Raw genomic sequence first — 14,342 nt, forward strand, 5'->3', positions numbered from 1 at the left:
GGAGCAAAGTCCCTGAGAGGGCATAAGTAGATAAAATCCAGGCACACCTATACTGACAAGCTCTGCATATGAGGGACTTCCCATGAGGTGGGTCAGAAGCAAGTACGAGTGGTCACACTGGTAAATATGGAGTCACAGCAGGGAGTGGAATGTTAAGGGAGTTCCTATTTGGCCTCCTGTGTTTTCTTAGTGAAGGGGAAGGCAGTCACTGGTTTGGGGCTATAAAAGACATAAACAATGTTGAAAGTTCAGCTGAGGATGGAGTGGAAAGGCTGGCCCCTCTCAGCAGCACTGTGATTTTTTTTTCTTCATAGCTCACATATAGGCATGAAGGCAGATGGGAGATATACCCATATTGGGGCTGTGGATTAGTTAATTCTTTTGGTTGCAAGTAACAGAAACTCAACTTAAACTACCTGAAGCAGAAGGGAGAATTACTTGGAAGAATACTGGGATCTCCCACTGACTACAGTTAATTGTCAAAGGGATCCTGGGACTGAAGTGCATTAGGAAACCTAAGAACTTGTCTGTCATCTCGGCCCTCCACAGACCACATACTGGGACTTGCCTACCAACGGCTCCCAAGTTTATGAGTTACAATCCAGGCCCAAAGAAATTTCTAAAATTCCTAGGTAAGGAAGTAGTTGGGTCAGCCTGGTGATAGAGGTAGGGAAAAGAGGCAGTTCTAAAACAGGAAGCTAGGCAGAATTCTAATACGTTTCTGCTAGGGAAGGGCAGGTTTCCATCAGAACTGTCAAAATGTCTACTTAGTCAAGGAACTAGATTTACATTTTATAAACAGTGATTCCACACAGAACATAATCATTCATCAGACATTTTAATGAAACCCAATCCGGTATGACCCCTGCTTTTGGGGTAGCCCATCAATCCAAGGAGAAACAAACAGTTACAATGCAACTTGCTAAATACCAGAACAGGTAATTACAAATACTGTGTGCCCCAGCTACACCCCCCTGGGGCTGATATCAGGTGGACTGAGGGAAGAAGCAACAGGGTAGGAGGATGACCCACACCAGCTGTTGGAATATGAGATATGTCATGTTTGGAAATTCAGTTTGGTACAGCTACCCAAGGCAAAGTGGTAGGCCTTGTTTACTTAATTCAGTAAAGCTTTACTGCACACCTACTTAGGAATGGGTGCCATGGAGGCATATCAAAATTAAAACACATTGCTGCTGCTGCTGCTGTCTGGAGCTTATATGAGGGAGGCAGGGCATAAACACAACTTGATGACTACGGACTCTTCCTGCTTTGTATTCAGTTACCTAACTCTTTAACCCCCTTGAATGGCCTCACTTCATTTCATGGAAAATGTTCACAGAGGACTCATGGAAGGTTCTGTGCTAGTGTCTCCTGATTCTGATGAGACTCAGGGAGGAGTGAGACCCAGTTCTCAAGAATTTTCCAGCTACTGGCTGCCTGGAACTAATCCAAATCCACCAGATAAAGTACAACAAGCTGGTCCTGGTTCTACTTCTTGCTGCCTAGACCACAGCTCCCCTGTTTTTCCTTAAAATTAATCTTCTCCCAAAACTCACTGCGCTTATGTCCCAGACCCATCTTGAACCAACTTTCCAAACACAGGGTGCAGACGACTTACTTCACAGCATGTGGTTTTAGAACAAAAGAAAAAGCTTAGGTATCTAGGTGTCTGAAACCCAATAAATTCCTGGTACACTGTTACCACCCCCAAATCCAATGCAATCTAGAGCTGTTAAAACAAGTACAGACCAAGGAGGTATAGTGTATACTGTGATGCTGGCTTACTTTGTATGATCCTTTAAAAAGGACATTGAAAAACCAGCACCTGTTTGGGGAGAGATCATGTGTGGGACTTGAAAACCTATCTTTAAGGAATGACTGACCAAATTAATGCTAATTAACCTGAAAACATGGGGGCAAAGTATTTGTGGTTAAGTTTTCTGAAGGGCTGCCATGTAGATCAAGCTTTAAACATATACTGGGCAAGGCTTCCAGGGAAGGAGAATGTTGTTCTTAAGGGCCTTCTAATTGTCAGAGCTGTCCCACAGTGAAATGACCTGCCTTGTGAGGTAGTGAGCTCCCTGTCAAGGGAGGTTTTAAAGGGTAGAAGACCACTTGGCAGGAATATCGTCAAAAGGGGGCTAAACCAGGTTTGTTTAAACCTGGCATGGAGGAAGAGGCAGAGGAGGAGGAGATCTTGCTCCGCATAAATGGGATCCTCCTGACTGCATGCAAGGGGACAGGTAATCCCTGCATGCACAAACTAGAAAACACAAAGCCTGTAAATCAGATGGGGAGAACTTTTAGCCCGATATCCACACACAGAAATTCTTTTAGGATAGGGTAGGTTGGAAAACTTTAACCAAATAATGTCACGTCTCCTACTGGGACTGTCTGTTCTAGACACACGTATTAAGGCAGCCAGCGTGGTAGAATAAAGTTCAGCTCTGTGTAGCAAGAGACCTGGGTTTTAGTTCTGACTCTGCCCTGTATGACCGGGGGCCCCTTCCCTTTTCTGGGCCCCTCCGCGAAAAAAAATGAACTTACACAGTCCTTCCCATTCTAAAGGGCGTTGCCTTTCTGGCTAGGCGCCCCTATAGCAGATCTAGGGCTACAGTTCTGGACCCCGGGGCTACACTTGTGGACGGCCAGAGACCACCTCTGGCGGAAGCAACGGCCACACTCGAGGCAGGGGAAGGGCTTCTCCCCAGTGTGCAGGAGCTGGTGCTGAGCCAGGTGGCTCCACTGGGCGAACCGCTTGGAGCACAGGTCGCAGGCATAGGGCCGCTCGCCCGAGTGGACGCGCCGGTGACTGGCCAGCAGTGAGGGGTAGGCGAAGCGGCGGCCACAGTCGTCACACACGTGCAGTTTCTCCTCGGTGTGCGTGCTGCGGTGTATGGCGAGGGAACCGCTCCGCCGGAAGGCACGTCCGCAGTCCGGGCAGGGGTAGGGCTTCTCTCCCGTGTGCAAGAGCTGGTGCTGAAGCAGCGTGCTGCGCTGGGAGAAGCGGGCCTCGCAGTGTTCGCAGGCATAGGGACGCTCTCCGGAGTGCACCCGCCGGTGACTGACCAGGCGAGAAGAGGAGGAGAAGCGCCGCTCGCAGTCCGGGCACGGGTAGGGCTTCTCGCCCGTGTGGATGCGCTGGTGGATGACCAGGGCGGTGCGCTGGCGGAAGCGCCGGTTGCATTCCAGGCAGGTGTAGGGCTTCTCTCCGGTGTGTGTGCGCTGGTGGATGGCGAGCAGGGAGGGGTAGGCGAAGCGACGCCCGCAGCTGGGGCACTGGTGGGGTTTTTCACCTGTGTGTGTGGTCCGGTGATTGGCCAAGGACCTGCTCCTCCGGAAGCAGCGGCCACAGTCAGGACAATGGTAGGGCTTCTCGCCTGTGTGGATAACCTGGTGCTGGGAGAGGTTCTTGCGCTGGGAGAACCGCTTGCCACACTGGTCACAAACGTAGGGACACTCCCCAGAGTGTGCCCGCCGGTGACTGACCAGCAGGGACGGGTAGGAAAAGCGGCGCCCACAGTCTGGGCAAGGGTAAGGCTTTTTCAGATTCTGGGCACACTTGTGGCTCTGCAGGGCCGGGTGATCGGGAAAGGTACAACCACAGTCAGGGCAGATGGGACCTCCGGATGTCTGCCTGGGGATCAGGCGGGGTTTGCTGGGCCGGCGGCCTCGCTTCCCCTTGCGGGGTGCCTCCTTAGGCGGGAATACTTCCTTCTCTTCATTCTTCTTTCTGGTTCTGGTTTCTACAGGAACACAAAGAAGAAATTAATTTAACAAACACTGGGCTCCTACTCTTTCCTATTACAGTGTTACAGGTTATAAAACAGACTCGGCCCGTCTTCAAGGAATGTTAGTGACAAAGACAACCAACTAAGTGTGACATACGGCTATGGAAATATGGAGGGTATTACAGGAACCCCTTATCCAGCTTGGAGAAATCAGGGAAGGTTTCTTGGAGGAGATTAAGCTGATTTTAAAAAGGGTTTGGGGGCTTCCTTGGTGGCGCAGTGGTTAAGAATCCTCCTGCCAATGCAGGGGACACGGGTTTGAGTCCTGGACCGGGAAGATCCCACATGCCGCGGAGCAACTAAGCCTGTGCGCCACAACTACTGAGCCTGCGCTCTAGAGCCCATGAGCCTCAACTACTGAAGCCCGCACGTCTAGAGCCCCAGCTCTGCAACAAGAGAAGCCACTGCAATGAGAAGCCCATGCACTGCAAGGAAGAGTAGCCCCGCTCGCCACAACTAGAGAAAGCCTGCGCGCAGCAAAAGACCCAACTCAGCCAAAAATTAATTAATTAATTAATTAATTAATTTTAAAAAGTTTTGGGGACTTCCCTGGAGGTCAGCACTTCCACTGCAGGGGGTAGGGGTTCGATCCCTGGTCTAGGAACTAAGATCCCGCATGCCGCATAACATGGCCAAAAATAAACAAATGAATAAAATAATTAAAATTAAAAAAATTTTTTTTTAAGTTTTTGAAGAGGTAAGTATAAGGCAGGAAGTGGAAACAAATGAGGTATGATTTGGCATTGACTAGGTCATAAGGCCCTTTAAGCCAATGCTTCTCAAATTTTATTGTGATCCGAATCATTTGGAGGGTTTAATGAAACAGACTGCTAGGCCCTACCCCCAGTTTTAGATTCAACATGTCTAGGACGGGGCCCAGGAATTTGCATTTTCTAATACATTCCCGAGTGATGCTGCTGCTGCTGCTGCTGGTCTGAGGACCACACTGTGAGAACCAAACCTAAACGTACATCCGAATCAACTGAGGCTATTAAAATATGTATATGTTCCTAGACATCCATAAGAGTAAATGAGTAGTTCTGGGATGGGGTCCAGGAAAGAAAATATCATGTCAGATCTGAATCTTAGAAAGATAGCCCTACTCTTAGAGAATCTGGCACAGAAACTCCAGCCCAGACAGTTGCATCTGCCACTGTAGGTGGACCTGGGGGGCCCTTCTACCTGAATGGCCTTAATCAGAGCCTTGCTTGATCCTGAGGAGACTTGCAGATTCCTGCACTGATGGGGGTCATTCTGCCAGAAGGGCAAAAAGAGGCCCCTGCACCCCAGGCCACTGTTCCCCATAAGATCCCTTCACCCAAAACCTGGAAAACTCAGAGGTATAGGCTCTCTCAGTCAGAGCCCAATTCAAAGCATGCTGGAGACAGAGTCCTGGGAAGGAGGCAGGAGGGTTGCAGCTCTTTTGAAAAGCTCACTGATCCATTTACACAACAGACAACTGCAGGTGGTCAGTTTACAAACTGACAAGTGAATCTTTGGTAGAGGGACTCGACACCATGAAAGAGACAAGAACCTTGAAGTTGTAAAAACGAACACGGTAAATGGAGCGTGGGTCATAGGTACCGCTAGCCACGGAAACTCTGGACTGAGTCATTAGGGGCTGCAAGCCCTCCAGAGGCATTTTTCACTTACTTCTTTGGACTGTTACCCGCCTTGGGCACTCCTGTGGATCCAGAGCAGCCGGTTCCCAATCATCGGTATTTCGTTCCAACCAGGCGATGAGGGCTGGTTTGGGACCTGCGCACCCTGGGGAAGGAGAATCAGTCAGAGGCCCAGCTCGTACATAACGCTGGGTAGACTTATCTACCCGGTGGCATCTCCTGCCAAGCCCCTGTCCTCCCGCCCGACACAACCTCTTCGCAGGCCAGGACCCTGGACACTCTGGACTCCGATCCCCAGTTCCTCCATCCCCTCGGGTCCCGCGGAAGCGGACTGGGGTGGGCCTCACCGAGCGCGCCCAGGTGGCCGTAGGTCTCCTGCATCACGTCCCGGTACAGGGCCCTCTGCGCGGGCCGCAGACACCCCCACTCCTCCGGGGAGAAGTACAAGGCCACGTCCCCGAACTTCACCGCCCTCGGCCTCCTTCCCCTTCTCCGGCCGGGTCCGGCCTCTCCTGGTCCCCGCGCGGGGAGCGGAGCCGAAGGCCGTGCCATTGGACCCGACAAGCCGGCGCCACGGCTTTCCCGGTCCCGGCCTTGGCCGCTGGGCGCTGGCGGGCCCCGGGATTTGGGAGCCCAAGCCGGACCCGGGCGGAGCGTGCCTGGGGAGACCAGGAAGGAACAGGAATCGGCCGCCGGCGGGGCTAACGGAAACCTTTCGCTGTTATTCAGGAAACTCCTGCCCGAACTTGGGTGAAAGGCACCGGAAGATGCCTTCGGGGAAAATGGCGGCGCCGCTACTGCACCGCCTTTGCCTGAAACACAGACAGCTTCCAGCTATCGATTTTATTGACCGGAGCGCCATGCCGGCTGCCTAACCTCTTTGCCCTCAAGTGTGATGGCGCTGCGATTGGGCTTCACGCCCTTTCCCCCCCCCCCCTATTCCACGCGGTCATTGGGCGGCGGCCTAAGATCGAGTATTCTGATTGGGTGTTGCCAAAAGCGGCCTGTTTGAACGAAGCCAACGGAAGCGTAAGGGCAGAAAGCCGGACCCTCGGTGTCGGGTGACTGCCCGGGAGTCTGGAGGCGGGAAGGGGCGACCCCGCCTGGGATCAGTAATGAACCTCTGTTTCTTGGAGGCGCAGCCTAGCTGAGGGAGGGAAGGATTTGAGCGACGGAGCCACTCTGGCCAACCCGGGGCTGGAATATCCCTGGGTCTCCTTTCCTGGCTTTCTCAGAGGAGCCTTCGCTTGCGATAGTGGGTAACTCCCTCCTTGCCTTTTGGGGAAGGGAATTAGCGTTAGCGTTTCCTGTGCGCAGGTACCATGCCCAACATATTACACGTTCAACGTATTTATTTTTTGCTACCATGTGTGAAATGATGATTATCATCCTGGTTCTACTGATGAGGAAAATCTCAGAGGGTACTTGCTAGTAAGGAGAACAAAGATTTTGTCCAACTGAAGAAAACGTACAACCTAAAAGTTGCGAGTTGAGTTTTTTTCCAGGACCTTACTGAGGACTATCCTCTCAGCTCTGAGGAACTGCTCCAAAGAGGTAAGGGGGGAGCCAGGATATATAGCAGTTTTTGCTGGAAAAAAAATATATATATTTGAACATCAAAACATTATTGCTAATCACAAAAAAACAGACATTTCAAGTTAATGATTTTAGGGCTTTTCTATATATGGGAAGATGCAAGAGTCTGGGCTTGTTGAAATTGTTCTTTAGCTATGCAGCTTAACTATCTAGCCAGTATCCAGAGCACAGAATGTTTCCTGTATTTTTCCATCTTGAATTTCCCTCAAGGCACACCTTGGTAGGGAGTAGGAGGGCCTGGTGGCTGCAGTGGCTGATAACTTGATGGCCGGCAGCATTTGTTGTTTACCAAATGGCAGGCAAGGTTCCCTTTCCACAGGGCCCCTTCTTTTTTTTTTGGCCACGCCCAGCGGCTTGTGTGATCTCAGTTCCCTGACTAAGGATTGAACCCAAGCCATGGCAGTGAAAGCCCGGAATCCTAACCACTAGGCCACCAGGGAGCTCCCACACAGGGCCCCCTCTTGGTCATAAATTCGACCAAGGTTTGGGAGGCATTTCATGGTCAATTTGTCATGGAATTCTCATTCCTAGGTCAGAGGAAGATTTTGTTGATCAGCCACCCAATGTGCTGTTTCTGTTTTTTTTTTTTTTTTAATTTTTAAAATTTTTATTTGGTTGTGCCAGTTGTGGCAGATGTGCTTCTTAGTTGCGGCTCACCGGCTCCTTAGTTGTGGCATGCGAACTCTTAGTTGCGGTATGCATGTGGGATCTTAGTTCCCTGACCAGGGGTCGAACCCAGGCTCCCTGCATTGGGAACACGGAGTCTTAACCACTGTGCCACCAGGGAAGTCCCCCAATGTGCTATTTTTGGATTAGGCCCTGTTAATAACCTAAAATTCTCTGGATCGTGTGTTTTACTAGTCTGTTCCTATAATGCAGGAAATGTTTTCCCTTGTTGCTTCTCCATATCTAGAGTCTCACTGTTACAATTATTTTACATAGAGTTATGTATATGATCAATTGCCTCAAGACATTTAGCCATCATTAGTTTTGTTGGAGGCCTGGTGATACATTAGGTAATGCAAGAGGTAACAATCTTATAAAATAGACAGGATATAAGTAATATAGCTAGTAACATTAATAAGGTCATAGTACAGCAGAGAGAGACACAAAGCATAACCAATTTGAGAACAACAAAAAGAGAACAGATTTCAATGATTAGTATAACTAGTTGTAACCTGGTCGCAAGAAGCCATCAAGTCCAGAGGGGAGCTAGCTAGAGAAGCCAAATTCTGGAGGGATCAGGCAGAGAGAAAAAGATCAATGTTTTATCTTCATTTACAATACAGAGGTATACTTTATCAACTTGTTGTAGGTCATAGCATAAGAGGAAAGGTTTTCTGGAAAACAGATTAAAAGCGAGCCAGTAATATTTTAGACAAAAAGTCATAAAATTATAAATCATATTTATCAGTTCATTCAGTCCCATGTAATTAATTCCTGTTAATCTGGAAGAAGCCATCAGGTTTCCTGTTAGAGTTTTGTAATTTTTTATCCAGTTCAGTGGTAAGATCTAAAAGTCATCAAAAGTCTTATTTGTCAAAAAGTCCTTTATGAATCTCCTTGAAGATCTTCATTTTATAAAAGCATCAGAGTAAAACAATGTCTATAAGTGACAGAAGACTTAAAATGGCATGGTTGAGGGACTTCCCTGGTGGCGCAGTGGTTAAGAATCCAGCTGCCAATGCAGGGGACACGGGTTCGAGCCCTGGTCCGGGAAGATCCCACATGCTGCAGAGCAACTAAGCCCGTGCACCACAACTACTGAGCCTGCGCTCTAGAGCCCGCGAGCCACAACTACTGGGCCCGCGTGCCACAACTACTGAAGCCTGTGCACCTAGAGCCTGTGCTCCACAACAAGAGAAGCCACCGCAATGAGAAGCCCAAGCACTGCAACGAAGAGTAGCCCCCGCTCGCCACAACTAGACAAAGCCCGCACACAGCAACGAAGACCCAATGCAGCCAAAAATAAAAATATAAATAAATAAATTTATTTTTAAAAATGGCATGGTTGAAATTGATATAAATGATCTCAGTTGAAACTCATCTTCAGAGTCCCTATGAGGATGATTATCCTTCCAGAGTCATTATGAGGACATTTCAGAAGGTTGAGCAGCTTGCCCAGAACCTGTTAGTAAAGGCAGGGATGAGATTTGAACCTGGAATGTCCCCTGTGTTGCACTGGCAGCTCCAAATTGGGTTTTGAAAGTCTTCGAGATTAATTTCTCCTTGTTTCATGCTCAGTGAGGGGCAGTGCCTGAAAGTACAACTTCTGATTATAGTTAGTACATGTGGACTTCACCTTATAGACTGACAAACCTCACCTTTGCCTAAGATGTCATTGCACCATAAACCCAGACTTGAGCAAGCAGTGTACTTAATCCTGGGAGAGAGTAATGAGTCCTGAAGGACTTACCTTAACAGATTCATGTAGGCTAGTTCCAACCTGTCCCTTTCTTTTTTTTTTTTTTTAATAAATTTATTTTATTTTTGGCTGCGTTGGGTCTTCGTTGCTGCACGGGCTTTCTCTAGTTGCAGCGAGCGGGGGCTACTCTTCGCTGTGGTGCGCAGCCTTCTCACTGTGGTGGCTTCTCTTGTTGCGGAGCACGGGCTCTAGGCACGCGGGCTTCAGTAGTTGCGGCACGCAGGCTCAGTAGTTGTGGCTCGTGGGCTCTAGAGCACAGGCTCAGTAGTTGTGGCGCACAGGCTTAGTTGCTCTGCAGCATGTGGGATCTTCCCGGACCAGGGCTCGAACCCCTGTCCCCTGCATTGGCAGGCGGATTCTTAACCAGTGCGCCACCAGGGAAGTCCCCAACCTGTCCCTTTCTAAGTAAAGTAATTCACAGGCACCTTTCTGATTACTTCTATATCCTGCTCTCTGAAGGGGGAGGGGACTTCAAGGCAGGCACATACCTTATCACTTAGTACATCTCCCCCTTTTTTTCCTCTCTCTCCTGCCTCTGCTCACCCTGCATGGCCAACACTCGGATGAAAAGAGATATCTTCCATCATAAGCCTTCACAGCGTGTGACCCAGGTCCCCCATACTCCTGGAATCTGTCTTAGAAATAGTGGATTTGAACTGGGGGGGCTGATCCCCAGGGATGGAGCCTGGCACAGGGACTACCCAGCTCTCCCACACCTTTGCCTCTCCCTGTTTGTCTGATGGACCCACTGGTTGGCTTTCAGGGCATACTCTCTCTTGAATCTTTCCCCACTCTCAGTGCAGGGAGAAGGCGTCTCATCAGAGTGGATGCGCCCTTGGCTGAGCAGGAGGGAGGAGTAGAAGCAGATGCCAACTGCAGGGAGAACGTTTCTCGCCTGTGTATGCGCGGCTGTAAATGGCCAAGGAAGCCTCTGGTGGAAGCACCGCCCCCAGTCACAACACCAGCAGGACTTCTTTCCCGTGTGGGTGAGCTGGTGCCAGAGCACGTTTTCCTGGCAAGCACTTTGTAGGCAGTAGCGGCGGTGCTTACCCAATGCGCGAGCCCATGTTGGCTGGGGTGGGTGGGGGGGTGGGCGTATGCAAAGTGGCACCCACAGTCTGTGCACATACGTCTGCACTTGTGGATATAGAGGACCTGCTCGGGTGGAGGTGGAGGTCATAGGGCACAGGTGTGTCCTGCGTGGAGCAGCTGGTGCTAGCCCAGGTGAGCCCTCTGGGAAAAGTGGATGCCACATGACCAGAAACATGGGGACGGTAACCAGAGTGGACCTACCACTCTGCGTCTAACAGTGCAGGGAAGGCAAAGAGCTGCCCACAGTCCAGACATGAATAGGACTTCTCCCTTCTGTGGGTGGCCAGTGCCCTACTCATTCAAAAGCAACAGCCACACTGGAGCCAGGGGAAGATTGCAGGGTGCTGTGAACCACATAGCTCGCTCGCTCTCTCTGGGAAGCAGGCAGTTGTGTATGGAGATGAAGCAGCATGTGAGACTGAGTACCCATTCATCCGAGGCACAGGGGTCTGAGTGTGACCCCCTCGTCCAGAGATACCCCACCTGCCTCAGGCAGAAGTTTCCCCTTTTCAGGAAAAGTACCATCCCTTCTTCCTCACTCAGGGCCTCCAAAACTGTATAGTGTTCTCATAAGAAAGTGCTGAATTCTTTTCATAGGGAAGCTAACACCTCTCCCTGGTTAAAGACCTTAGATGTGGGCATTTCAGTGAAAACATTTCTCAAACTGAGATCTCAGTGCCTTTTAAGCACACAAAAACACCTGTTGCCATCTTAATTGGAAGGTGACAAGTCATTAAATTCCTTATATTGAGGGGTCTAGGCAGCTTCAAATGGCAGGGTACTTCCTTAGAGGCAAGGGCGGGCCAAGAAACCTGACCAAGTGAACTGGCCCCTCTGCAAGGCCAATCAGAAATATGGTGGCATCTAGGCTTAAATTAGCTAAAAGTTAAAATTCCCTTCCTCAGGCACACTAGCCACATTTTAAGTTCTAAATAGCCACATGTGGATTGTGGCTTCTATGTTGGACAGCATAGATACAGCACATTCTCATAACTGAAGAAAGCTCTGTTGGACAGCAATGCTCTAAGCAGAAAGAAGGCAAAAGATCTCAATCCCCAACAGAGCTGCCTCACCCCAAACCCGCAGTGCGGACCAGTGGGACCAGCTTCCCTTGAAGGCAAGGAGGATGCCAGGTGTGGTAAAGAGAACTTGGGAAGAGAGGGTTCACTGGATTCGTACGAACTGGGGTCTTTAAAGAGAAGGGCTGGGGAAGGTAGGGGGAGGGGCTCCTGGGAGAAAGGGCCGCCCGGCTCACTCCCAAGAGAGGCTGACTTCCAGCTCAGCTCCGCTTTCCTCACCTGTCCCAGATCCTGGGCGCCTCGCCCCCTCCCCAGGATCCTCCGCCTCCCGGCTCCATACCTCCTTCTTTCTCTCCATCCAGGAGATGAAGGCAGGGTTGGGGGCTACAGAAACTAGGGGAGAAGAGGCCAACAGCGGACAGGGTGACAGGATGGAGCCTAGAGAAGATGCTTCCTCTGCAGGGGTGGGGTACGGCCCCTGAACCCTATGAACCCTCAAAGAGAAGACCCTCCCCAACAATAGACACACACTCAGGCGTGTCCGGACCGAAGCCGAATGGTCCCCGTGTCGTAACAAGGGAGAAAAGGGGAGGGCCGGGCCTCTGATCGCGCCCAAGTAGCCGGGGGTCAACCGCATCACGTCTGTACCGCGAGCCCTCTGCAAAGCACCAGGTCCATAAACTCTTCGCCCTGAAGTGTCATGGCGCTGCTGAGCTTCACGCCCTTTTCCCTCCCGTGCACTGTGATTGGGTGACGTGCGGCAGAGGGCAAAGAGCCAGCGTCCTGATTGGGTCTGAGAGAATCGTTCCGGTTGGAAGGAAGCTGATAGTAGCATGAGGGCAGGCCTTTTTCCTAGAGCTCCAGCCAGCTACTGTTCAGCACCTGCTGCGAGCCAGGCGCCGTGCTGCTGACACTTGCCAAGGGACAACGGCGCTGCCCTGCTGCCCAAGAGCTCACAGCACAGGCCTCCTCCTGACCCCGCACTTGGCCCCGCTCTCCCCAGAGCCTCGTCTGCGTTGCTCTCGGGCTCCCTGCCTCCTCTACACCCAGACTTGGACGACGGTCAAACATTTATTGAGCGCCTACTGGGTTGAACAGAGTTATAGGCGCTGGATAGAGGGCAGGGAGCTACTCAACGTGTCCTCAGCCGTGGAGGTTACATTCCTCTCCACAGCCTTCCTCATGCTCAGGTCTCCACTGGACTTGACTCAAGGTTTAGTCCTGGAGCACCTGAGGCTCTCCACGTCTGAAGCGATTTAACATGACATCTCCAAACATAATGCTTGGGACCAGAAAGTGGTGGCTCTAAGGGTGCCTGCTCCCAGTGGTGCTTACAACCTACTGAGGGAGACACACAAATACCCAAAGGTCTGGCTGCCTAAGCCACAGTGGTAGCACTGACAGACTCCAGGGAATTATGAGACAGTCTCCCAACTCCGAGTTGAGCACAGAAATAAGCATTGTGAGTCACTTAAGGGGAAAAAAAAGGTAATAATAGCTTCCAACTCACTGAAACATGTAAAAGTAATAGAAAATTACATTAAAAGCCATTGTTTCCAGCAATGATTATTAAATAAGGCTGTCCTCAACATTCCAAAATCTCTACTGTGTGTGCAAAACTTGGAGGATATACAATGTGGAAAATGTTGTACTAAACAACTAATGTTGTACAGGGGTTTTTTGGTTTGTTTGTTTTGGGCTGTGCAGCAGGGCATGTGGGACCTTAGCTCAGCCCCCACCATCTTCTGGACCCAGGGAAGGCCCTGTTGTACAGTTTTGACTAAATATAATTTAATCCTCACAATCACCTTGGGGGCAGTATTATCATACCTTTTTTTTTTTTTTTTTTTTGGCCATGCCACGAGGCATGTGGGATCTTAGTTCCCCCACCAGAGGTCGAACCCGGGCCCCCTGCAGTGGAAGGGCAGAGTCTTAACCACTGGACCGCCAGGGAAGTCCCTGTCATACTCATTTTATAGTCAGAGAGATGTTGATGAGGCAAGGGAAGAGTTAAGATTGAATATGGGATAAACTGTTTCAAAGCCTATAATCCTCTGCTTCCATTTGGCTCCAAGCTGGGTGAGTGGGTCTGAGATTTGTTTCCCTGAGATCTAGAGTTAGGGGAAAACTGGGAGCTGAGACTGTCAGGAGGCAGCAGTCAGTGCCAGGAGAGGACTGGAAGGGTCTCAAGCTTTCCCTGGCAGATTATTCAATCTGGATGTGCTCCCTCTAAGCTCTGGTCTCTGCTCCCAGGTCTCTCATAGACTCCAGATGTGGCTCAGCCCCCACCGTCTTCTTTTTGATTGATTCCCTTTCTCTCTCTCCCCTCTCTTGTCCCTTGCCCTCTCTACACCTCCTTCCCAATACTTGATGAGGGAGAATCTTAAGACATTATCTCCTCCACACTGCTTAACTGGGAGACAGTGGCACTACTGGAACATATCTGGAAAACGCCAGAAGTGTACTGAGGGTTCCTGGGCCTCATGGACAGAAGTCTGAGCTGGGGGTTGTGACAGAGGTCTGTCACCCCTCCGACTTGTCCTGCCTGTACAGTGGATCCATTGGTGGGCTTTCAGAGCACTCTTTCGCCTAAAGGTTTTCCCACACTGGGGACAAAGGAAGGGCCTCTCAACAGAATGGGTGCGCCTGTGGACGCAGGAAGAGGTAAATCTGTGCCCGCATTCAGGGCAGGAGTAGGGCTTCTCCCCTGTATGGTGTGCCTGTGGACGGCCAGAGAGCCACTTTGCCGGAAGCAGCGGCCACAATCAGGGCACTTGTAGGGCTTCCCTCCCAT

General features: G+C 50.5%; 1 protein-coding gene and 1 long non-coding RNA gene across 3 annotated transcripts; one reads left to right on the forward strand and one right to left on the reverse strand.

Moving 5' to 3' along the window:
- Positions 1–819: 819 nt before the first annotated feature.
- On the reverse strand, positions 820–6,299 carry LOC309645031 (uncharacterized protein). Of its 2 annotated transcripts, none has more exons than XM_082429524.1 (3): positions 5,764–6,299; positions 5,448–5,561; positions 820–3,749 (listed from the first exon to the last, which is right to left on the reverse strand). In XM_082429524.1, the coding sequence occupies exons 1-3, from the start codon at positions 5,966–5,968 to the stop codon at positions 2,566–2,568; spliced, it is 1,503 nt and encodes a 500-aa protein (XP_082285650.1). In that variant the 5' UTR covers positions 5,969–6,299; the 3' UTR covers positions 820–2,565. The 2 variants fall into 2 exon arrangements, with proteins under 2 accessions (XP_082285650.1, XP_082285651.1); XM_082429525.1 differs by having other exon boundaries at positions 5,669–5,807.
- A 73-nt stretch (positions 6,300–6,372) lies between these two features.
- Positions 6,373–13,218, forward strand: LOC309645051. The gene is made up of 2 exons (XR_014254707.1): positions 6,373–6,970; positions 10,236–13,218. It is a non-coding gene; the product is annotated as an uncharacterized lncRNA (long non-coding RNA).
- The last annotated feature ends 1,124 nt before the right edge of the window (positions 13,219–14,342 follow it).

This window comes from Balaenoptera physalus, assembly GCF_965194825.1.
Source record: "Balaenoptera physalus genome assembly, chromosome: 16".
Lineage (NCBI taxonomy): Eukaryota > Metazoa > Chordata > Mammalia > Artiodactyla > Balaenopteridae > Balaenoptera > Balaenoptera physalus.

Coding starts and splice junctions, on each gene's coding strand:
- LOC309645031 (XM_082429524.1), bottom strand. CDS start 5,968: ATGGCACGGCCTTCGGCTCCGCTCCCCGCGCGGGGACCAGGAGAGGCC. Junction 5,562..5,763: donor CGGCCACCTGGGCGCGCTCG/GTGAGGCCCACC, acceptor CTCCTTCCCCAG/GGTGCGCAGGTCCCAAACCA. Junction 3,750..5,447: donor GCGGGTAACAGTCCAAAGAA/GTAAGTGAAAAA, acceptor GTGTTCCTGTAG/AAACCAGAACCAGAAAGAAG.